At 39.9% G+C, this 23,496-nt stretch overlaps 2 protein-coding genes across 4 annotated transcripts in view; one reads left to right on the forward strand and one right to left on the reverse strand.

Moving 5' to 3' along the window:
- Positions 1-2,447, forward strand: part of SCG3 (secretogranin III) — a 55,159-nt gene extending 52,712 nt beyond the window's left edge. Inside the window, exon 12 of the mRNA XM_049903753.1 lies at positions 2,171-2,447. Coding sequence (XP_049759710.1) covers positions 2,171-2,289 — 119 coding nt within the window. The 3' untranslated portion in view covers positions 2,290-2,447. The remainder of the gene's footprint in view (positions 1-2,170) is intronic.
- Positions 2,448-4,936: 2,489 nt separating this feature from the next.
- LYSMD2 (LysM domain containing 2) overlaps positions 4,937-23,496 on the reverse strand; it is a 39,848-nt gene continuing 21,288 nt past the window's right edge. For all 3 annotated transcript variants that reach the window (XM_049903754.1, XM_049903756.1, XM_049903757.1), the window contains 2 exons: positions 7,157-7,488; positions 4,937-5,932 (listed from right to left, as the gene is read on the reverse strand). In XM_049903754.1, the coding sequence (XP_049759711.1) occupies positions 5,890-5,932; positions 7,157-7,488 (375 nt within the window). In that variant the 3' untranslated portion in view covers positions 4,937-5,889. The remainder of the gene's footprint in view (positions 5,933-7,156; positions 7,489-23,496) is intronic.

Below are 23,496 nucleotides of genomic sequence, written 5' to 3' on the forward strand. Positions count from 1 at the left end.
GATTAATAGAATTCAGGTGATTTTTACTTTCATGTTTTTTATTTCCTGTTTTTTAAACAATAGGCACACAATAATTAAAGAATCAAGGGATGATGTTTCTTTTTTAAGTCTTCAGAAAGATGCTGTAGGCAGCCTCCTTACTAGGATTTGTACGTAGCCATTAAAAATGGTGTTTCTGAGGAATATTAATGCTCACTGTGTGAAGTTAAGTGAAAACAGCTAGTACTAAGGGTGTAAGTACACTGTGATTTCAATTCTGGGTTGAGATAAATATATTTAAAAAGCAGTAGAAGAAACATAACAAAATATCAACTGTGGTTATCTATGATTAATAGAATTCAGGTGATTTTTACTTTCATGTTTTTTATTTCCCAAAATAGGATAATTAAAGAATCAAGGGATGATGTTTCTTTTTTAAGTCTTCAGAAAGATACTGTAGGCAGCCTCCTTACCAGGATTTGTTTTTGGTGGGTGGTGTGATGGCTTTTGAATTAAAAAGTAGGTTATCACATCAACAGGGACTTGACAACTTGGTATAATGACAGGAAGGCAGACTACCTGGTTCTGACTGTAATGTTCACTGTGTGACCTTGGACAAGGCATTTTAACCTTTAGGATCTTGTTACCCCAAGTGTGGTTCCGGGACCAGGAGCAGCACCATCCTCTGAGAACTTATTAAAAATGCAGAATCTAGGCTCCACCCCAGGCCCAGTGAATATGCATCTGCAGCGTTCAAGAGCCCCAGCCTGTGAAGCCCTGATCTAGGCACTGCTTTCCTTCTTAGTCAAATGAGGACGTACTCCCATCTGAGTACTTCACAGGGTTCTGAGGAAGAGCACCTGAAATAACACAGTACACAGGGTAAACTGCAAAGCACTGCACCAATGCTGAGAATTCTAATGTCTCCTGTCTTAGTTATCTAGTGCTGCTATAACAGAAATACCACAAGTGGATGGCTTTAACAAAGAGAAATTTATTTTCTCACAGTCTAGTAGTTTACAAGTCCAAATTCTGGGCATCGGCTCCAGGGGAAGGCTTTCACTCTATGTTGGCTCTAGAGGAAAGTCCTTGTCCTCAATCTTCCCCTGGTCGAGGAGCTTCTCAGGGCAAGGACCCCATGTCTAAAGGGCACGCTCTATTTCTGGCACTGCTTTCTTGGTAGTATGAGGTCCCCCACTCCCTGCTTCCTTCCCTTTCATCTCTTGAGAGATAAAAGGTGGTGCAGGCCACACCCCAGGGAAACTCCCTTTCCCTTGGATCATGGAGGTGACCTGAATAAGGGTGGTGTTATAATCCCACCCTAATCCTCTCAACATAAAATTACAATCACAAAATGAAGGACAACCACATAATACTAGAAACCATGGCCCAACCAAGTTGATTCACACATTTTTAGCGGGACATAATTTAATCCATGATATCTCCCAACATGAAAGACAGGGAAATAGTAATTGTGTTATGGTACAGAATGCTTCTCAGTTAATGGTAGTCACTCTAATGGGATTGGACTTGCCATGTTTGCTCATGATGCTTTTGCCAGAATTGAATAAGGTTCTTGCCTCTCAATGGTCAAGAATGAGCAGATAAGGCACAAACGAGCAAAGCTTTATTGAAGAGGCTTGCAAGCAGAGACAAGGAGGGCCTAAGCAATGCATACCCCCCCCCCAACAGAACAAAGGGCTTGCCTGAGTTTTTAAAAGTTCTTGGGTAGGAAAAGATTCATGTTTATTCATAGGCTTAGGCGGGAATATGTTAACTACGGAGCATGCGCAGCAGCTTTCTAAGATGGCTCCTGTCCCAGAGGTCTCTGGGGATTCGTAGCAGGACTTATTATGGGGTGTCGCACCTGTGCAGTCTCTTGCTCCCCGAGTTCAATTCCCCAAGCTGCTGCTGCAGCCCCTCACTGCCCCTGGTGGAAGGTCACACAACGGTCACAGGTGGATGTTCTGCACATGTCCCTGGGGCTGGTTTTATTCAGCTGCTTCTGAAAGACAACTTCAAAGAAGTTTTCAGGCTATTTTCTGATACCCTGCCGCACTGTTCTGGGGAATGGCTTTGTTTCTGTGCCCTGGCCCATTTCCTGTTATTTGTTACTTTAATTTGTCTATGTGAATTGCAGATTTGGGGGCCCCTCTGTTCCCTATCTTAATGCTCCCATAATATTTTCCAGATTATGACCTTTCGAAGATGAGGGATTTCATCACCCAACAAACTGATGCTTATGTGGAGAAAGGCATCCTTGATAAAGAAGAAGCTGATGCCATCAAGCGCATTTACAGTAGCATGTAAAAGTGGCAATGGATCCAGGAGTCTTTTGACTGTTTCTGAAAACATAATATAGCTTTTAAAATACCTCTACTCTGTGATTAAAGTTATCTTAACCTAAGGATTATTGAAAAAAATCTTAACCTAAGGATTATTAGAAAGTGCTAAATTTATAATAACCTTTTAGAAGTGGTTGAAACCATAAACACTATCTGAAAAGTAAAGATGTATATAAGCTGAGATTTTGCATCTAGAATCATTTCCTCATAGACTTAAACTTTATAATCAGAGATGTGGCCTTTGGAAAAGCTTTTAATGATCTGAATGTAAAATGAAGCCCTCTGCCTTCTGTCTCACACATATAAGCACTCCCTGAAGAACTACGGGGGCTCTTGTTTCAGAGCAAGGAACCACAGCACCTCGAAGATTAGAGTGTGTTTGATACGAGATGTCTTTCCCACTCACAGTTCCGTTTTGGGAGTTGAAATGAATTCACATTTCCTCAAAGCCTCTATAGCTTGAAGGACGGTCATCTGCTTTTTCAGTTGCTCTTTTCAGCTGGCTCTTTATCAGGCCCAATGAAAAATAGACATAGGGTTCGCTGATGAATTAAGTTTCTCCCTACTCTTAACATTTCTTATTAGTGGGTTTTCAGATGTTTGAGTTTGCTCATAAAGAGGGATACTTATGTACTTTCCAAGAAGATAAATGAGGTCATAAATACTATATTAAACAAGGTAAAAATTTATGCCAAATCTACAGTTATTTAAACTGGATTTGATCCAAGACTAAAAAAATATTAACAGAGCAAGAGGGTCAGGCAGTCTGATAGAAATAGGATTAAAAATCACTCTGTTCCCTGTGAACCAAGGCTGGTAATGAGCTTTCCTGGAGGAAAATATTAATGATCTTTGGGTCCCTGCACCGTCTCTCCCTTGACCACTACCACAAACAGTCCTCTCCTGAAATATTCCCGGTCGGTGTTCCCAAACTAAAAAAATGCTTTGAAAATGTATTGTTCAATGTAAATTAACTACATAAATATTTTCCTATATCTTTCAGTTTAAATCATAAAAATAACAATGCTTTATTTATTAGCTGCCACTACCTCAAATGGCCTTCAAGTACCTACATTGCTGTCTTGAGTACTCCTATGCGGTATTTACCTTTTGGTGAGGACTGGGAACTCAGGTGAGCTGTGAGAGGCTGTTTCCAGGGGTCAGAGACCACTGCTGCTCTTCCCCATCTTCTCTTTAGAGTTGCAAAAACAAAAAACAAAACCTGACACACAAAAACTGAACTCTCTATGTTCTAGGGAACCAGTACCTGTGGGTAAGTGATGAGAGGGCATTAAAAACACCTTTACCCAAACTACACTTGTCAAAGTACAGTAAGTACAAAGTACATAGACCATTTGGATGAGGTCTTCTTTGATAACATGACTATTTGCCCATGTCCTATAGTCCCAACAGGCTGCTTCTGCATCAGAGAGAACTTGCTGTGACTGAACTGTTTTATCCGTTCACTTTCTATAATTTACCTAAATGTGTATGTAGCATTTAAAAAAATAAAATTATTTAGAAAGTTTATTGTCGTTTCCCAAAAACATTGACATTTATTTGCTCCTATCAATATCCGAGACAAAAGGAGATTATTAATCAAAAGGAGATTATTAAGTCCTGTTTTATAAGTGAGGAAACATTCACAAAAAGAACATCGAGCCCAGGATATGCTCAAAATCATGTGGTCATATATGATTTAGGCTGGGACTAGAAGCCAGGCTTCTTGTCAGTGTATTCCCCTACAGCAGGAACTAAAGTAGCCCTTACTGTCTGACTGGGGTCACAAAGAATTCAGTTACTGATAATGTGGAGAGGAGAGAGGTTTTAAGTAGAAATTGCTAAGAGAGGCTGCCGTAGGCAAAAATAAAACAGGACTCAAAAATGTTTTTGAGATTATGGTCTTAATTTCAAAATTTGAGTTTATGTTACATCTTTTGAATAATGTCTTTGGATGAATGTCTTTTGGATTACTCTCAAATTTAACATTATGTTAAACAGCATGATAATTCTGTATTTTAAAGTTCCTATGCCTCCACAAAGGCCTGGCCTTTTTTTTTTTTTTTACATAACTGTTTCCCTTCCTTTATTACTGCTTTTTTTAAGTGTTCTCTTCCAACTAATTCCCCACAGTTCAGATAGTAGTTAATGCAAGAAAACAGCAAAGCACAATCAAAGATGCCATGATAACATAAAAATTAAACAAAACACAAAGCATTGCCTATGTTATAAACAAACAAGAAATTTGGCAAGATAAACGCAGACAGTTAATCCTTCCCCTTAATGCACCGGTCAGCCTCAAGGGCTGAATATGGGTGAGTCTAGTCCCGTAAGCTTCACTGCATTAACACCTAAGGGCACTTGTTTCTGGCTTTAATTGAAGAACTGGAGGAGCAAGATGGGAGGAAGAAAATGAGAAAGAGAGAAAATAGGGACAGAAGAGAAAAAAGGGAGACTAAATGAGGGAAAAGAAAGGTCCAAGCTAGTCCCCTTTATGCCTTGGAAAGCAAATTCCTTCTGCGATGATGGAGAATGGTAAATCCAGGGGAGTCTTTGTGGAAGTCTAAGAATTTATTGAATCTGGTAGTTGAACAGAAATTGAGGCCAAAAAATATTTAATTGTAAATGATATATTGCTTTGTTTACTGCAGTAACATATATATATATATAATATAGATAAGAGAAAGGCAATAAAAATTTAATCCTCAATTCAAATAAGCACAGTAACTGCAAAACACTCTATAACGTGATCTGTCCATGAAATACAAACTTGAATTCACCAATGTACCAGATGATGGTATTGTTTATTTGTGCTTTTGACCGTATGCCATGTTCTCACTATATCTGAAACATATCAGGTCAAATATGAAGAGTCAAAAGTTACTAGTAACTGTAATAAATTTGCTTTTAAATTATTCAAACTTTTTTTCCCAAAATTGCATTTATAAGAATCATTAAAGTGCAGGAGAAGCTGTCACCACTGTAAAAATATAATTTAAAAATCAATTACATTTGTTTTAAAAACCTGAAGACCCAAATATGGAAACATGGTTTATTTTCTCATTCAGACTCTTGTAGTTTATTTTTACAAAATAACAAACAAAATTTGGTTCTATTACTACAGAAAATGTAATACATATTGAAATATATATATAGCACTTAAGTTATAAACACAGCAAATTCAGCATCACATAAACAGCAACATATTTTTCACATAACTACAATTTCATGAGGAGATAAACTGTTTTCATCTTGAATATGTAAATAATCTTTGATGCTTTATGTCAACCAGTAATTACAAAAGCTTGTCTGAAAACTACCACCTCCTACAAAAGTGATAAGCTTTAGGATGCATCTTGCTCTCGTGCCATGATAAGACTTAAAATTACAGAAAGCTAGAGGGAACTGATCACTTCAGTGCAATTGCAGTAGGTAGAACTACTAAATTGTGATTTTAAGATGTATGCTTTGGAAATTTAAAAGACACGCTTTCGAATCTTCAGTTCTTGGTTTCCTTATGGTCCAACCATTTCTTACTCCAAGTTAAGTTAGGCCGCCTAATCATCTAACTGTGATAGAGGGAGGTTGCATAGGGACTTTCTTCATCTCTGAAAAAAAGAAAGTGTATAAATGAATGTTTAAAAACTATATTCAGAAAACTAATATGTATACTTATACAACTTAATATCCAGTTGCTGGAGAAGGGCAGGAATATATCAACTTATAAATAGTGTGAATTCCTTGAAAGTTCTATGAAATGCAAATATTAAGGTAGACCTTATTATCTCCATTAGGTAGTACAGAATTTAGAAGAATTGGTGTGTCAGTTACTGGAATAAAAAATGATATTTCTATATTTAAATATGTTATATTAAATTATTTTGTTGCTGTTATTGTTAGTTGCCATTGAGTTGATCCCCACTCATGACAACCCCATGTGTGCTCCCTAAGGTTTTTAACGCTGGGAGCTTTCCAAAGCAGATCACCAGGACTGTCTTCCAAGGCAACTCTGGGTAGGTTCAAACTGCCACTCTTTTGTCTGGTAGTTGAGCACTTAACCATTTGTGCCACCCAGGGAGCCTACATTAAGTTACAAATTAATTATATTTATTTTTTTATATTCCACCTCTTTCCCAAAAGGATTTGAGGTGTCTACAATAAAGGCCATACATATAACAAAATGAATAAAATAGAAATTAAAAACTGGGACTAAAGAAAGGAAAAAAATACATGAATCATAAGATATACTACAGTTGTTGATCCTGAGCATCAATTTTAGTTGCAAGCTTCTTGGTAGCCTGGGCAAAAACAAACACAGTAGGTTGTGCCATTCTTGAAATCATAAAGAAATAAGGAAACCGATACTATAGAAGAAAGGCTTGTTTTAGTACCAAATTTTTTAAAAGACAAAAAAAAAAATAAGCTCACATGAGATCTTAGGTAGCAAACATCAGGTAACATAAATAATGGACAATAACTGACAAATTTTATAAGGATCTATATTTTACAAGCATTGTCTAGGGCACTGCTTCCCTTGAAGGTATCAACTACATGCCTCTACCTGGCTGCTACTCAGAAATGCTAGCTTGACAGTTATGCTATTAAAGCAAAGAAGCAAACTTTTTATAATAAAGTGTTAAGACAGATAAAGTTTTATGCAGAATGCAGTACCTCTACCCAAAAACCACCTTTGTTTAGACTTAATATTAAAAATGCTTTCCTAGAATTAAAACACAATTTTTAAAGCAAAAAGAAGAAAGATTTGGCCAAGCAAGGGCATTTAAGAAAATAATTTATTCAGCCTCTGACATTTTTACCAGGGGCGTTTTTACCTGCTTTCTTCTTTTAGTTTCTTGGCTGCCTGTGTTGATAACTTAATCTGCAAGTCTAGTCTCTGCAGGAAATCTCTGGCTGACACTTCCTCCGACTGCACAGGCCGAATATCAGATTCATGAGGACTGGGAGGAGACAGGACTTCCCTAGCCACAAATGGCTCTTCTTCATGAGAAAGACTACTATCAAGAGTTTCATTTTCTGCAGAATCAATTGAGTTAATTCCATTAAACAACGAAGGCTTCTCTGATATAACTGGGATGTTCAAAGTTTTCTTCAGAAATATACAATCATTGGTAAACAGTTTATTTGCCCTTTTTATCTGCTCCATCTAAAATACAAAAAAAGGAAACATCAAGTTACAAAACTAAATTCAGGATTAGGGTTTGTTACACAACAAGAGCTAAAAATATTCATGAACAAAATGTGTTCAATGCCCTCTGTAAGATTCGAGATTCTTAATTCAGGTTTGGTCACCTCCCCAGGTGCCTCCAGTTATTTCAAAAAATGTTTGGAAATTCTGTTCCCAATTTAAAAAAAAGAAAATTAATTTTTTTCCCACTCTATTATTTTCCCTAAAAGGCAGGTTTTACCAATATGACCCACCACGACCATGGGCAGCCTTAAATCCCAAAAGTTAAAAAAATGTAGGATTTTTAGCACTTATTTAACAAAATTCATTCTTTTATTATTATTATTATTGTGTTTTTGGTTTTAGATGAAGGTTTACAGAGCAATTAGTTTCTCATTAAACAATACACACATTGTTTTGTGACACTGGTTGCCAACCCCACGACATGTCAACACTCTCCCCTTCTTGACCTTGGGTTCCCCTTACCAGCTTTCCTGTCCCCTCCTGCCTTCTCATTCTTGCCACTGGGATGGTGTGCCCAGTTAGTCTTGTTTTGTTTTATGGGCTTGTCTAAACTTTGGCTGAAGGATGAACCTCAGGAGTGACTTCAGTACTGAGTTAAAAGAGTGTCTCGGGGCCGTGCTCTCAGCGTTTCTCCAGTTTCTGTCAGACCAGTAAATATGGTCTTTTTTTGTACGTGTGAGTTAGAATTTTGTTCTTCATATTTCTCCAGCTCCATCTGGGACCCTCTATTGTGACCCCTGTCAGAGCTGTTGGTGGTGGTAGCTGGGCACCATCTAGTTATGCTGGACTCAGTCTGATGGAGGCTGTGGTACTTGTGGCCCATTAGTCCTTTGGACTAATCTTTTCCTTATGTCTTTAGTTTTCTTCATTCTCCCTTGCTCCAGACAGGGTAGGACCAGTGGAGTTTCTTAGGTGGCCACTCATAAGCTTTTAAGACCCCAGATGCTACTCACCAAAGTAGGATGTAGAACATTTTCTTTATAAACTATGTTATGCCAATTGAGCTAGATATTCCCTGAGTCCATGGTCCCCAGCCCTCAGTCCAGTAATTTGGTCCCTCAGAAAGTTTGGATGTGTCTTATGGAGCTTCCGTGACCTTGCCTTTGTCAAGTTGTGCTGACTTCCACCAAAAGTTACCACTTCACCAAAGTTACCACTTTTCTATTGTCTAGTTAGTGTTTTTCCCTCCCCATCCTTCCCTCCCTCAACCATCAAAGATTGTTCCTTTTTGTGTGTAAACCTTTTCATGAGTTTTTATAATAGCCGTCTCATAGAATATTTGTCCTTTTATGATTGACTTATTACACTCAGTATAATGCCCTCCAGATTCATCCACGTTGTGAGGTGTTTCACAGGTTCATCACTGTTCTTTATTGCTGTGTAGTATTCCATTATGTGCATGTACCATAGTTTGTTTATCCATTCATCTGTTGATGGGCACTTAGGTTGTTTCCATCTTTTTGCTATTGTGAATAATGCTGCAATGAATATGGGTGTGCATATGTCTATTCATGTAATGGCTCTTATTTCTCTAGGATATATTCCTAGGAGTGGGATTGCTGATCTGGATCATATGGTATTTCTATTTCTAGCTTTTTAGGGAAGTGCCATATTGTTTTCCAAAATGGTTGTACCATTTTGCATTACCACCAACAGTGCAGACTTTCCAACATTTGTTCTCTGTTTTTTTGATTAGTGCCAGTAATGTTCGGGTGAGATGGTATCTCATTGCAGTTTTTTTTTTTTAATTGATGATCCATTTATCTTTTGCACACATCACAGGCTATGAGTCATATTCCAGAGTCATCATGGGTCATTTTTACATTTGTACAGTTAGCCCACGTTTCACCAAGTTTTCCTCTCAGGGTCCTGGTGGTTTACTTATTTACAAAACACACCATCTTGTGCATTACACCCAGTGAGATCAGCCTCTTCAGAGAGTGTAATATCATTTATTTTGCTTTAATTGATTGCTGCTGTCTTCACTGTTTTTTTTTTTTTGCTCTAAAAATTGAATTATTTAAAAATGTAGTTTCATATTTTTTTTATAATTTTTATTGTGCTTTAAGTGAAAGTTTACAAATCAAGTCAGTCTCTCACACAAAAACCCATAGACACCTTGCTACACACTCCCAATTACTCTCCCCTTAAAGAGACCACCTGCTCTCTCCCTCTACACTCTCTTTTTGTGTCCATTTCACCAGCTTCTAACCCCCTCTGCCCTCTCATCTCCCCTCCAGGCAGGAGATGCCAACATAGTCTCAAGTGTCCACCAGATCCAAGAAGCTCACTCCTCACCAGCATCCCTCTCCAACCCATTATCCAGTCCAATCCATGTCTGAAGAGTTGGCTTTGGGAATGGTTTCTGTTCTGGGCCAACAGAAGGTCTGGGGGCCATGACCTCCAGGGTCCTTCCAGTCTCAGTCAGACCATTAAGTCTGGTCTTTTTATGAGAATTTGAAGTCTGCATCCCACTGTTCTGCTCCCTCAGGGGTTCTCTGTTGTGTTCCCTGTCAGGGCAGTCATCGGGTGTAGCCGGGCACCATCTAGTTCTTCTGGTCTCAGGATGATGTAGTCTCCGGTTCATATGGCCCTTTCTGTCTCTTGCGCTCGTAATTACCTTGTGTCCTTGGTGTTCTTCAATCTCCTTTGATCCATGTGGGTTGCGACCAATTGATGCATCTTAGATGGCCACTTGCTAGCATTTAAGACCCCAGACGCCACTCTTCAAAGTGGGATGCAGAATGTTTTCTTAATAGTTTTTATTATGCCAATTGACTTAGATGTCCCCTGAAACCATGGTCCCCAGACCCCTGCCCCTGCTATGCTGGTCTTCGAAGCATTCAGTTTATTCAGGAAACTTCTTTGCTTTTGGTGTACTCCAGTTGTGCTGACCTCCCCTGTATTGTGTGTTGTCTTTCCCTTCACCTAAAGTAGTTCTTATCTACTATCTAATTAGTGAATACCCCTCTCCCACCCTCCCTCCCTTCCGCCTCTCATAACCACAAAAGAATGTTTTCTTCTCAGTTTAAACTATTTCTCAAGTTCTTAGAATAGTGGTCTTACACAATATTTGTCCTTTTGCAACTGACTAATTTCACTCAGCATAAAGCCTTCCAGGTTCCTCCATGTTATGAAATGTTTCACAGATTCCTCACTGTTCTTTATCGATGCGTAGTATTCCATTGTGTGAATATACCATACTTTACCCATTCATCCGTTGATGGGCACCTTGGTTACTTCAATCTTTTTGCTATTGTAAACAATGCTGCAATAAACATGGGTGTGCATATATCTGTTCGTGTAAAGGCTCTCATTTCTCTAGGATATATTCCAAGGAGTGGGATTCCTGGGTTGTATGGTAGTTATATTTCTAGCTTTTTAAACCCAAAAAACCCAGGGCCATTAAGGAAGTGCCAAATCGATTTCCAAAGTGGTTGTACCATTTGACATTCCCACCAGCAGTGTATAAGTGTTCCAGTCTCTCCACGGCCTCTCCAACATTTACTATTTTGTGTTTTTTGGATTAATGCCAACCTTGTTGGAGTGAGATGAAATCTCATTGCAGTTTTGATCTGCATTTCTCTAATGGCTAATGATCCTGAACATTTCCTCTGGTATCTCTTAGCTACCTGAATGTCTTCTTTAGTGAAGTGTCTATTCATATCTTTTGCCCATTTTTTAATTGGGTTATTTGTCTTTTTGTAGGTGAGTTTTTGCAGTATCATGTAGATTTTAGAGATCAGGCGCTGATCAGAAATCTCATAGCTAAAAACTTTTTCCCAGTGTGTAGGTAATCTTTTCACTCTTTTGGCGAAGTCTTTGGATGAGCATAGGTATTTGATTTTTAGGAGCTCCCAGTTATCTAGTTTTTCTTCTGCATTCTTAATAATGTTTTGTATATTGTTTATGCCATATATTAGGGCTCCTAATGTTGTCCTTATTTCTTCTTCCATTATCTTTATCATTTTAGGTTTTATATTTAGGTCTTGGATCCATTTTGAGTTAGTTTCTCTGCATGGAGTGAGGTAGGGGTCTTGTTTCATTTTTTTGCAGGTGGATATCCAGTTATGCCAGCACCATTTGTTAAAAAGACTATCTTTTCCCCATTTAACTGTTTTGGGGCCTTTGTCAAATATCAGCTACTCATATGTGGATGGGTTTATGTCTGGATTCTCAATTCTGTTCCATTGGTCCATGTATCTGTTGTTGTACCAGTACCAGGCTGTTTTGACTACTGTGGCGGTATAATAGGTTCTAAAGTCGGTTAAAGTAAAGCCTCCGACTTTGTTCTTCTTTTTCAGTAATGCCTTATTTATCCGGGGCCTCTTTCCCTTCCATATTAAGTTGGTGATTTGTTTCTCATTGCAGTTTTGATTTGCATTTCTCTAATGGCTAGTGATAGCAAGCATTTCCCCATGTGTCTGTTAGCCACCTGAATGTCTTTGGTGAAACATCTGTTCATGCCCTTTTCCCATTTTTAATTGGATTATTTGTCTTTTTGTTGTAGAAGTGTTGGATTTTCCTGTAGATTTTAGCGATTAAGACCTTTGTCGGATTTGTCATACCCCAAAATTTTTCCCCAGTCTGCAGGTTCTCTTTTAATTCTTTTGGTGAAGTCTTTCGATGAGCATGAATGTTTAATTTTTAGAAGATCCTGGTTATCTAGTTTATCTTTTGGTGTTTGTGTATTTTTAGTTATGATTTTTATCCTGTTTATATAGTGTATTAGGGCATCTAGTGTTGACTCTATTTTTTCTTCTACGATCTTCACAGTTTTTGGTTTAATATTTAGGTCTTTGATCCATTTTGAATTAGTTTTTGTGTATGGTGTAAGGTGTGAGTCCTGTTTCATTCTTTTTACAGATGGACATCGAGTTTTGCCAGCACCTTTGTTAAAAAGACTGTCTTTTCCCCGTTTGATGGACTTTGGGCCTTTGTCGAAGATCAGGTGACCGCATATGAATGGATTTACATCTGGGTTCCCAATTCTGTTCCATTGGTCAATGTGTCTATTGTTGTACCAGTCCCAGGCTGTTTTGACTATCGTAGCTGTATAGTAGGTTCTGAGGTCAGGTACTGCGTGTCCTCCTGCTGTATTCTTCTTCAATAGTGCTTTACTTATCCATGGCCTCTTCCCTTTCCATATAAAGTTAATAATTAGTTTTTCCATCTCTTTAATGAATGCTGTTGGTATTTGGATCAGGATTGTACTGTATTTGTAGGCTGCTTGGGTAGAACTTACATTTTCACAATGTTGAGTCCACCTATCCATGAGCATAGTATGTTTTTCCATTTATGTAGGTCTCATTTGATTTTTTGCAGTAGTGTTTTGTAGTTTTCTTTGTATAGGTCTCTTATGTCCCTGCTTAGATTTATTCTCAAGTATTTTACTTTTTTATGTGCTATTATAAATGATATTATTTTCCTGATTTCCTTTTTGCAGGTCTCTTTATTGGTGTATAGGAATCCAGCTGATTTTTGTATGTGTATCTTGTATCCTGCTAATCTATTGAATGTCTCCATTAGTTCCAGTAGTTTTCTCATGGAGTCTTTTGGGTTCTCTATATATAGTACCACATCATTTGTAAATAGGGGCAGTTTTACTTCTTCCTTACCAATTTGGATACCCTTTATTTCTTTTTCTTGCCTTATTGCTCTAGCTAGGACTTCCAGCACAATGTTAAATAGGAGTGCTGATAAAAGCCATCCTTGTCTTGTTCCTGTTCTCAAGGGGAATATTTTCAGTCTCTCTACAATGAGAATGATATGGCTGTTGGTTTTGTATGTTGTTGTTGTTTTTAGGTGATGTCAAGTCAGTTCCGACTCATAGTGACCCTATGCACAGCAGAATGAAACACTGCCCGGTCCTGTGCCATCCTTACAATCGTTGTTATGCTTGAGCTCATTGTTGCAGCCACTGTGTCAATCCACCTCTTTGAGGGTCTTCCTCTTTTCCGCTGACCCTGTACTCTGCCAAGCGTGATGTCCTTCTCCAGGGACTGATCCCTCCTGACAACATGTCCAAAGTATGTAAGACGCAGTTTCGCCATCCTTGCCTCTAAGGAGCATTCTGGCTGCACTTCTTCCAAGACAGATTTGTTCGTTCTTTTGGCAGTCCACGGTATATTCAATATTTTTCGCCAACACCACAATTCAAAAGCATCAACTCTTCTTCAGTTTTCCTTATTCATTGTCCAGCTTTCACATGCATATGATGTGATTGAAAATACCATGGCTTGGGTCAGTCGCACCTTAGTCTTCACGGTGACATCTTTGCTCTTCAATACTTTGAAGAGGTCCTTTGCAGCAGATTTGCCCAATGCAATGCATTTTTTGATTTCTTGACTGCCGCTTCCATGGCTGTTGATTGTGGATCCAAGTAAAATGAAATCCCTGACAACTTCAATCTTTTCTGGGTTTATCATGATGTTGCTCATTGGTCCAGTTGTGAGGATTTTTGTTTTCTTTATGTATACCAAAAAACCAAACCCAGTGCCATTGAGTGGATTCCAACTCATAGCGACCCTATAGGACAGAGTAGAACTGCCCTGTAGAGTTTCCAAGGAGCACCTGGTGGATTCGAACTGCCGACCTTCTGGTTAGCAGCCGTAGCACTTAACAACTATGCCGCCAGGGTTTCCTTCTTTATGTATAGATGCCCTTTATTATGCTGAGGGATTTCCCTTCTATACATATTTTATTGAGAGTTTTTATCAGGAATGGGTGTTGGACTTTGTTGAATGCCTTTTCTGCATCGATTGAGATGATCATATGACTTTCTTTTATTTACATGGTGGATTACATTGATTGATTTTTAAATGTGAACCCTCCTTGCCTACTGGTACAAATTCCACCTGGTCATGGTGTATTATTTTTTTAATATGATGCTGAATTCTATTGCCTTGAATTTTGTTGAAAAATTATTTTATCTAAATTCCTGAGAGATATTGATCTGTAATTTTCTTTTTTTTGTGGTGCCTTTGCCTGGTTTTGGTCTTAGGGTTATTATCCTGGCTTCGGAAGTTGAATTTGGCAGTATCCCTTCCTCTTCTATGTTCTGAAATAGTTTGAGTAGTACTGATGTGGACTCTTCTCTGAATGTTTGGTAGAATTTACCAGTGAAGTCATCTGGGCCAGGGCTTTTTGTTGTTGAGTTTTTTTTTTTCTATTACCTTTTCAGTCTCTTCTCTTGTTATGGGTCTGTTCAGATTTTCAACTTCAGTTTGTGTTAGTTTGGGTAGGTAGTGTGTTTCTAGAAATCTGATCATTTTCTCTAGGTTTTCTAATTTATTGGAGTATAGTTTTTCATAGCACTGTGTTAATGATCCTATTTATTTAGTTGGGTCTGTTGTAATGCCCCCCGTTTTGTTTCTTATTAGAGTTATTTGTGTCCTCTTAACAAATTTCATGTTTATTTAAACATGTGTATTATCTGATTTTGAAAAACTTACTCTTAAACTGCTGTTTTACTTGCAGAGTGCTTCCTATGTATCTAGAATTATGCTTGCTGAATATAATGGATATGGGAGGTAGCACAGAATTTGGAGAAATGGTGTGGGCTGGTGCTAAAGCCATTGAGAAAGGCCTCAGAAAGAAGCGGGACTCTGATTTTGATTCTCTTGACTTCAGTTGGGCCTTGAAGAATGGGCAGGAGTGGGACAGTTAAGGAAAGCGGGTAAAGACAGGTCTTAGGCTGGGTTCTCTAGAGATGCATAACCAGAGAAGCATTGTAAGGTTGTGTGTCAACTTGGCTGGGCCATGATTCTCAGTGGTTTGGTGGTTATGACGTAGTTTAGCAGTCGTATAATGATGTGATCACCTCCACAATGAGATTTGACATAATGTGATCACCTCCATGATGGGATCTGCTGTGAGTAGCCCATCAGTTGAAAGTGAGTTTCCTTGGGAATTCGGTCTGCATCTTGTATAGGTGGATTTTTTGGCAAGGCTTGAGAGCTTTTGCTCGTCCTGGATCCTGCAGCTGGCTCCTGTTCATCTGATCTCTGGTTCTTGCGACTTGAACTAGCAGCATATGTGCCGTCTTGCCTGCCAGTCTTGGGATTTGTCGGTCTTTGCAGCCTGTGAGCAAGAGCCTTGCTGTCTGACCTGCCAATCTTGGGTTCACCAGCTCCTGTGGCTACACAAATCAGGAGAAGCCTCCAGCCTGACCCACGGTCATGGGATGTTCCAGTCTCTACAATTGTGTGAGCCATTTCGTTGATATAAATCTCTTTATATATATATGTCCACTCTACTGGTTTTGCTTCTGTAGAGAACCCACCCTAAGACATCTGGTGCCAGGAGTGGTTCTAGGGAAACAAAACAGTAAAGATGTGTTTTCTAAATCAATTTTCAAGTCTAGTTAGCCTTAAAGATGTTGATGACTCTGCTTCCAGTAGTAAAGAGGGCACTGTTAATCCATGGCATGAGGTGACAATAGAAATACATAAAATATCACCACCAATAGATCAGGTATTTGTGAAAGGCGAGGCTCTGGGTGACTGCATGTGTGCTACCTTTCTACAATTCTGTCATAATGAGAAGTATAAGGAAGCTGGTTGATTGGTCCAAGTTTCACTAGACAAAGTGGTGAAACAAATAGATGACCTCAGGGCTTTGGAGTCAAAACTCAAGTGCCACAAAAACGACCTCAAAATTTCCAGTTGTGCTCTGAAAGAAAGCTTTATTTCTTGTAGTAGCACAGCTGACATTGCTGAAAACTAAATCCAGTGTCTTATTGTAAGAGTGGCTGAATTACAACTCCAACTGAATTCCCAACCTTAAGTGGTGTCTGAAGTTAAAATGAGGGCACTGATTGGGAAGAAATGGGATCGACACTTGGGATGGGGACATATGGGCAGATAATCAGGAAGCTGGGGGCACTGAACCCCTGTATTCCATCAAATCACTCCTGCCAACAGAATCAGCCCTCTCTTCAGATTACTCCATCTTTGTTTGCTAAGCCATCCTCCCCAGCAAAACCATTAGCCCCTCCACCCCCATCTGATGAGATTAACACAGCTGTGTCTTAAGAGCCTTTGTCTGAGTCATTGCCTGGGGTATCACCTAAGGCAAATGCCTTACCAGACAATGCTGAATGTTCTCAAAACACATCCTCACCACCCATTTTGGCTTCTAGACCAATAACTAGATTTAAACGTCAATGAGCCCCAAAGGGTGAAGTACAAAGTGTGGCCCAGGAGGAGGTACACTACACTCCAAAAGAACTGCTTGAGTTTTCTAATATGTACAAACAGAAATGTGGGTAATATATGCGGGAATGGCTATTAAGGGTGTGGGATAATGGTGCAAAGGACAGAAAGTTGGATCAGTCTGAGTTTATTGATATGGCTCCACTAAGCACAGATCCCTCACTCAGTGTTTTAGCTCAAGAGATTATGAAAGTATTAATAGTTTATTTGGTTGAGTTGCTGAAGCATGGATTACTCAGTGGCCTACACTAAATCAAACTGAAATACCAGCCCTGCCTTTGTATACTGTAGAAGGTATCCAAAAGCTTAGAGAAATTGGCATGTTAGAGTGGGTTTATCAGGTTAGACCCACAGACCACACATGAAGTGCCCAGAGGACACATGTTTTACCACAATGATAAGGAACAAATTTGTGAAGGGACCCCCAGCATCCTTGAAGACTGCTGTGATTGCTATTTTATGTACATCAGACTTGACAGTGGGAACTGCCCTAACTTAATTAAGAAACCTAACTACAATGGGGTGATTGGACCCCATGGTGGAAGGGGCCAAGTGGTGGCACTTAATCAGCAAAGACAAGGTGGGCAAGTCTGACTCGTACTGACTCATGGTGTTGGCTACTTAGTCATGCTGTCCCCAGGAATGAAACAGATAGGAAATCTACTAAATATTTACTTGATCCGTACAAGCAGAAGAATCCTAGGTCAAGTGAATGGCAGTCTAACTCAAATCTCCAGAATAGAGAGTCACAGCCCCTCAATCAATTCCTAGACTTAAGCGAGTTTAAAGACTCACAACCCCTTGAATGAAGGGGAGGCCAGGTCCCCTTGAGGAAGGACCTCACTACACATACCAAAAATTTATACTGTTTATCTTTCTCCCAGTGTTCCCCAAAGGGATATACGGCCTTTTACGAGAGTGACAGTTCACTGGGGAAAAGGAAATAATCAGAATTTTGGGGGATTACTGGACACTGGCTCTGAAGTAACACTAATTCCAGGAGGCCCAAAACATCACTGTGGCCCACCAGAGTGGGGGCATATGGAGTTCAGGTAAATAATGGAGTCTTAGCTCATGTCCATCTCACAGTAGGTCCAGTGCATCCCCAAACCCATCCTGTGGTGATTTTCCCAGTTCTAGAATACATAATTGGAATAGACATACTCAGCAACTGGTAGAACCCCCACAGTGGATCCCTGACAAATGGAATAAGGACTATTACGGTAAGAAAAACCAAGGAGAAGCCATTAGAACTGCCCCTACCTAGGAAAATAGTAAACCAAAAGCAATACCGCATTCTTGGAGGGACTGCAGAGATTACTGCCACCATCAAGGACTTGAAGGATGCAGGAGTGGTGATTCCCACCACATTCCCCATTCAACTGACCTATCCTCCGTCCTTCAGGGAGGTCCCAGAAAGGGACTGTTGTGCTGTTGCTGTCCACTTTTGAATGGTGCCTGCACAATGCACAAAACCGTCTGTAAACTGACACAAGTTTTCTCTTCTTCAGTCAACTGATCATAAAGAACTCCTCATGAGGCCATGGGTGCAGACTGGGAGAGGGATGGTAATGCGACAGGAGTGGAGACCAGTGGCATCTGGGCCACTTCCTCATGCAACTTACTTCTGCCTTCGGGTCCTGCTCAAGCGTGATTTCTGTGTGCTTAGCTATTGCACCGAACCAAAATCAATGCCCATGGAAGTAGCAGTCAGGACATCAAACAACATATTGCATTGGGAAAATCTGCTACAAAAGACCTCTTCAAAGTGTTAAAAAGCAAAGATTTCACTTTGAGGACAATGGTGTATCTGACCCAAGCCATGGTATTTTCAATAGCCCCATATGCATGAGAAAGCTAGACAAGAAATAAGGAAGACTGAAAAAGAACTGATGCATTTGAATTAGGGTGTTAGCAAAAAATATTGAATATACCAAGAACTGCCAGAAGAACGAACAGACAGAATGCTATTTAGAAGCAAGAACAGGGAGACTTTGTCTCATGTACTGTGGACATGTTATCAGGAGGGACCAGTCCCTGGAGAAGGACATCAAAAAAGAGGAAGATCTTCAACCAATGGATTGACACAGTGGCTACAACAATGGGCTCAAACATACCTACTATCGTGAGGATGGCACAGGACTGGGCAGTGTTTCATTCTGTTGTACATAGGGTCACTATGAGTCCAAGCTGACTCAATGGCACCTAACAACAACGTCCTAGTCACCTACCTCATACATACGTACATATGGTGTTTCATTCTTTCTACCTTGTGGAGTAAGTATGTGTACTTTCACTTTACAAATAAAAGAAACAAAGCTCATACATTATGTAACATGGAATCTTTATACAACTAGCAAATAAGGAAGCTAGGATTTAATACAGGTTTCTTTCCATAACCTCAAACTCTTCCATAGCCTGTGGATACTCACTGCAAATCACAGAAAACATGTGGAAAGTTAGGTGGGTTGAAAGCCAGAAAGGAATTTACATTATGTTATATCATTTCAGTTTTATAAATGTTCTGCAATCTAAATATTATCAACTCCTTTTTAAAAGTGAGGAGACTTGAGAGTGAAGTGCATGGTGGTAAGCACAGCCAGGACTGCTGATTCCAAGCCTGTTGGAAAAATGTCTACTTCTGTGTTCATCACATTGTGTTCTAATATCTTCACCTACTAGCCTGGAACTTTTAAAAAATTATCACTGTATCACAGCCCTTAGAAAGATGTTAGGCAAATTAGCAATTGCTTCTAGAGTCAAACTCTATTGACATAAGTGGAAAAGACAAGGAGAGAAAAAGGAAAGAGACTAAGATATTATATACTAGTCACCAAGCTAGGCACTTGAGGTACAATAAATTACTTAATACAGCCCATCTAGCCATGGAAACTCTGGTGGTGTAGCAGTTAAGAGTTGGTCTAGCCATAGTCTTTGTGGCTCACACACAATGAGTGGGACTATGCAAATAAGGTGTATGGGTGTTGGCTTGGCTCGGTCATGATTCCCAGTATCGTGTGGCTGTCCTCCATTTTGAGATCTGATGTAATTAAACTAATTATCCTCCATTTTATGTGTTATAAATCCTGGCCTTTATGTGTTAATGAGGCAGGATTAATGTGGGGTATATCTTGGGTCACAGCCCAGCAGGAGGGCATGATTCAAGTTCCATCCTTACTCAAGTCACCCCCTTCCCTGATGTGTGGTCTGCGTCCAATCTATATATGTGGGTGCTCTGGTGTGGCACTCTCTCTATATCTGCATCTGGATCCTGCATCCGGCTCGTCACTGTCTGACCTCCAGTTCTTGGGACTTGAGCCAGAGGCCTGCCGTCTGACCTGCCAATTTGGAATTTGCCAGTTTTTGTACCCCTGTGGGCCAGCAGCCTTGTGAGCCAGAAGCCTGTCATCTGGCCTGCTGATTTGGGACTTGCCAGCCTCCACAACCGCATGAGCCATTTCCTTGATATGGTTCTTGAATTCTGTGAGACACTACAGTGAATTACTCAACCTAAACACAAGAGGGAGAGTGCTGAGGGGAGGAGGAGTAGTTGATGTTAGAGATGATGGAGTAGTAAAACAATTTGGAAAAGATGGACATTTGGGACATCTTTAACCTCCGCCTCATAGGAACCACCTTTCTACTGATTCTTATAAAAGAAATTATTCATTCAGCACTTTACATGCGCTGTAGCATCTAATATTCACAACCCTTTCTGCGGGAATGTAACCCAGATAGTTCGGTGCAAGAGCTAAGCACACAGGCCTGGTTCAAGTCCCAGCTCTACCAACACGAACTGTTTGAACTTGAGTATATTATTTAATCTCACTGAGCCTGTTTCTTCACAAGTAAAACACATTACTTACATTTCACAGGGTCATTGTAAGGATTAAATGAAAGTTTATACGCATTCTCACATAGAAGATGAATGTGTGCGTGCGTGCGTATGTGTGCATGTGTGTGTGTGAGTATGAAAGAAAGAGTGCTTCACAAAGTGCTTGGTAGTAGATGGTAGTTACTACTCTCCATTTTCCAATGAAAATATTAAGGGTTAATTAATTTGACCAAGATTATAAAGCTTCTTAAATGTTTAAATTGGGATTTCTGAGCTGATTTCTATCTGATTCTAAAGTCCATACAACATCGGGTTAAAGTGTGTGACTAGTGGGGCTGAATTATGGGGAGCCTTTAATGCCAAATTGATTGAGTAGAAAAATTAGATTTCTACTTCCAAGGGAACTCTTTCAGTTACAAGAGAAAGAAAACCCAATTCGAATTGGCCTAAGCACGAGTGTGTGCATGCACACCCACACCCACACACAAACGTGGATTTTATTGGCTCATGGAACTGAATGAACCAGGAGAATTCAAAGAGCCTGGAAAAACAACAGTCAATTAAATGGGTCCTGTTCCTCCTGCTTTCTTACTACAAGCCGAATCCATACAAATAGTATATTTAAAGCACTTTGTTTTTCCATTTTAAAAATACTACATTAAAGAAAAGAGATAGAAGGGGTGGTCTTTTGTGTTCTGGCTTCTATTAAAAGAGAAAAGAGAGAAAGAGAGGAAAAAAGAGAGAGAGAGAAACACAAACATGGGCCGGCAAATTTTAGAGAAAAAAATGAAACCTAAAAAGCCCAAGTACCTCTGGTACTAGTTTAGGCTTAGTTTTTTGAGAGTGAAATGACTTGAAGTAATCCATATTCTATTCTGCCTTTAGTACCCTTAGTTTTTGCTACCCACATCTGCTTCCTCACTCTCTCTCTGTGTGTGTATGAGCTTCCAGCAGCACTGAGTACCCCCTGGCTCCAGGGGTGAGTCTATGGCTCATTCCTGCCCTTTGGTGCACCACAGTGCCCTGGTTTTCTTGATAGATCATAGTACCATCTGTGAACCATTCGGAGATGCAAGGAGACCCTTGCTGGGTTTGTGAGAGGCATGGTCCTTTGGAAATGGGCCTGGAGCGCTGGCAGCCATCCTGCCACCTCAGGGAACCTGATAATGAAGCCACCTTGGAGGCAAGGATTTAGACATCTGGATCAAAGCCCGAAGCCCAATTCTCCCAGACTGTTCAGTTCCATAAGCCATGTGTGTTTGCTTGCTTAGGCCAATTTGAATTCAGTTTTCTTTCACTTGTAACTGAAAGAACCCTCCTTGATGAGGTGCCCTTTGAAATGCTTATTTTCATGGGGTTTTTTTACACATGCTAATAGTCATTGTTCCCAGGGAATAATGAGGAGGTGATAGAGGATCTGAGTGGCTGAAGCGGGGCTGGGAGCAATAAGAGTAGTCTCTGAATTCCTTCAGGGTCCTCTCTGGGTCTAACAAAGTTTTTATACATACTGTGGTAAAACGGATCCTCTTATGTGGCCTTCTGCCTTGGTACTTTGGAAAAACACCTCGAGAGAGTTTCCCCCTAAGCCCTGAGGAGTTACCTTTGCCCTTGTTTTCTATCCCAGAGGGTTTGTTACTTTTGCCCAGGTTGACTGACACTTCCTAGGTAAGTTGTAAACAAGGATGGTTTGATATTTTCTGCCTGGCCCTGGGGTGCATCCTGCCCTGTGATTGGTATGCACCTTGCAGGAACTGGTCAATAGACTACACAAATGAGATGTGTTATAGCCTACTATGCAAATGAAGTATCTGTGGCCTACTGAGAGGGGATTGGTCAGTTCGTGGCCTTGGTAGGAGTGCCAAGCCTTGAAATTGACAAGGAGTTTGTGTATTTAAGAAGCCAGCCCACAGGGGTTTTTTCAGACAGAAAGAAGGAGGAAGAGAAGCAGAAGGAAGACAGAAGAAAAGCAGACAGAGAGAGAGGAGGCAAGGAACCTCCTGCAAGAATTAAAACTCGGTCAAGAGCTTTAACACTGAAGACAGTAAGAGGCCCAGAAGGGTCCCAGCTGCAGAGCCAGCAGAGATAGACAGCAGGGCCAGATTAATTACATGAATTCACGTAAAATGTTTAGAACAATGCTTGGCATACAGGAAGCACTCGAAAGCCTTAGCAAATATTAAATTTGGTTATAAGACAGAAAGCAATAGGTAAGGGCAGATTCTAACATGTATTCAATGAACAAAAAAGGAGGTAGAATCTTTTCTCCCGGTAAAAAACTTTCCTCCCACAAAGTAAAAATATATAAAGAAAATTTCAAATAAACAAGCCCAGGTGAATAACATATGCTGTGTGAGCTTAGGGTTCTTTCTGAAGATAATAAACATGGATGTAACTTGTTCTCCTTCACAAACAGTGGCCTGTACCAAATGCATAGGCTTCAAGTTCTGTTATCTGCAGTTAAGGAGGGAAACCAGTCACACGGAGAGCCAAAAAAAAGGATTCCAGCCAGAAATAGTGGCTGCAAATGCCCCAAAGCAGGAAAAAGCCATGTCACTGAAGTCTAAGGAGGGATGAACAAGCTCCAGACCAGGCAGGGCCTTGGATACCAAGGTAAGGTAAGGAATTTGGATTTTATTTTCAACATGATAAGAAACCACTGGAGGATTAAGGAAGGCAGTAACGCGATCTGGATACAGTTACAGATCCCTCTGGCAGCTGTGTGGAAGATGGACTGGCAGGAGAGAGGTGTTAGTAGAAATAGGAAGCCCAGTTATGGGGTAACTGCAGAGGCACAGGCCAGAGATGGTGGATAATCCAAAATGGTGAAATGATTTTTTATTTTGCTTCAGAAAGCTTTATTCTTCTATATGAACATAAAACACTCTTATGTTCTAGGAATTTCACCTCACATAA

The sequence above is a fragment of the Elephas maximus genome, chromosome 12 (genome assembly GCF_024166365.1).
Source record: "Elephas maximus indicus isolate mEleMax1 chromosome 12, mEleMax1 primary haplotype, whole genome shotgun sequence".
Classification (NCBI taxonomy): Eukaryota; Metazoa; Chordata; class Mammalia; order Proboscidea; family Elephantidae; genus Elephas; species Elephas maximus.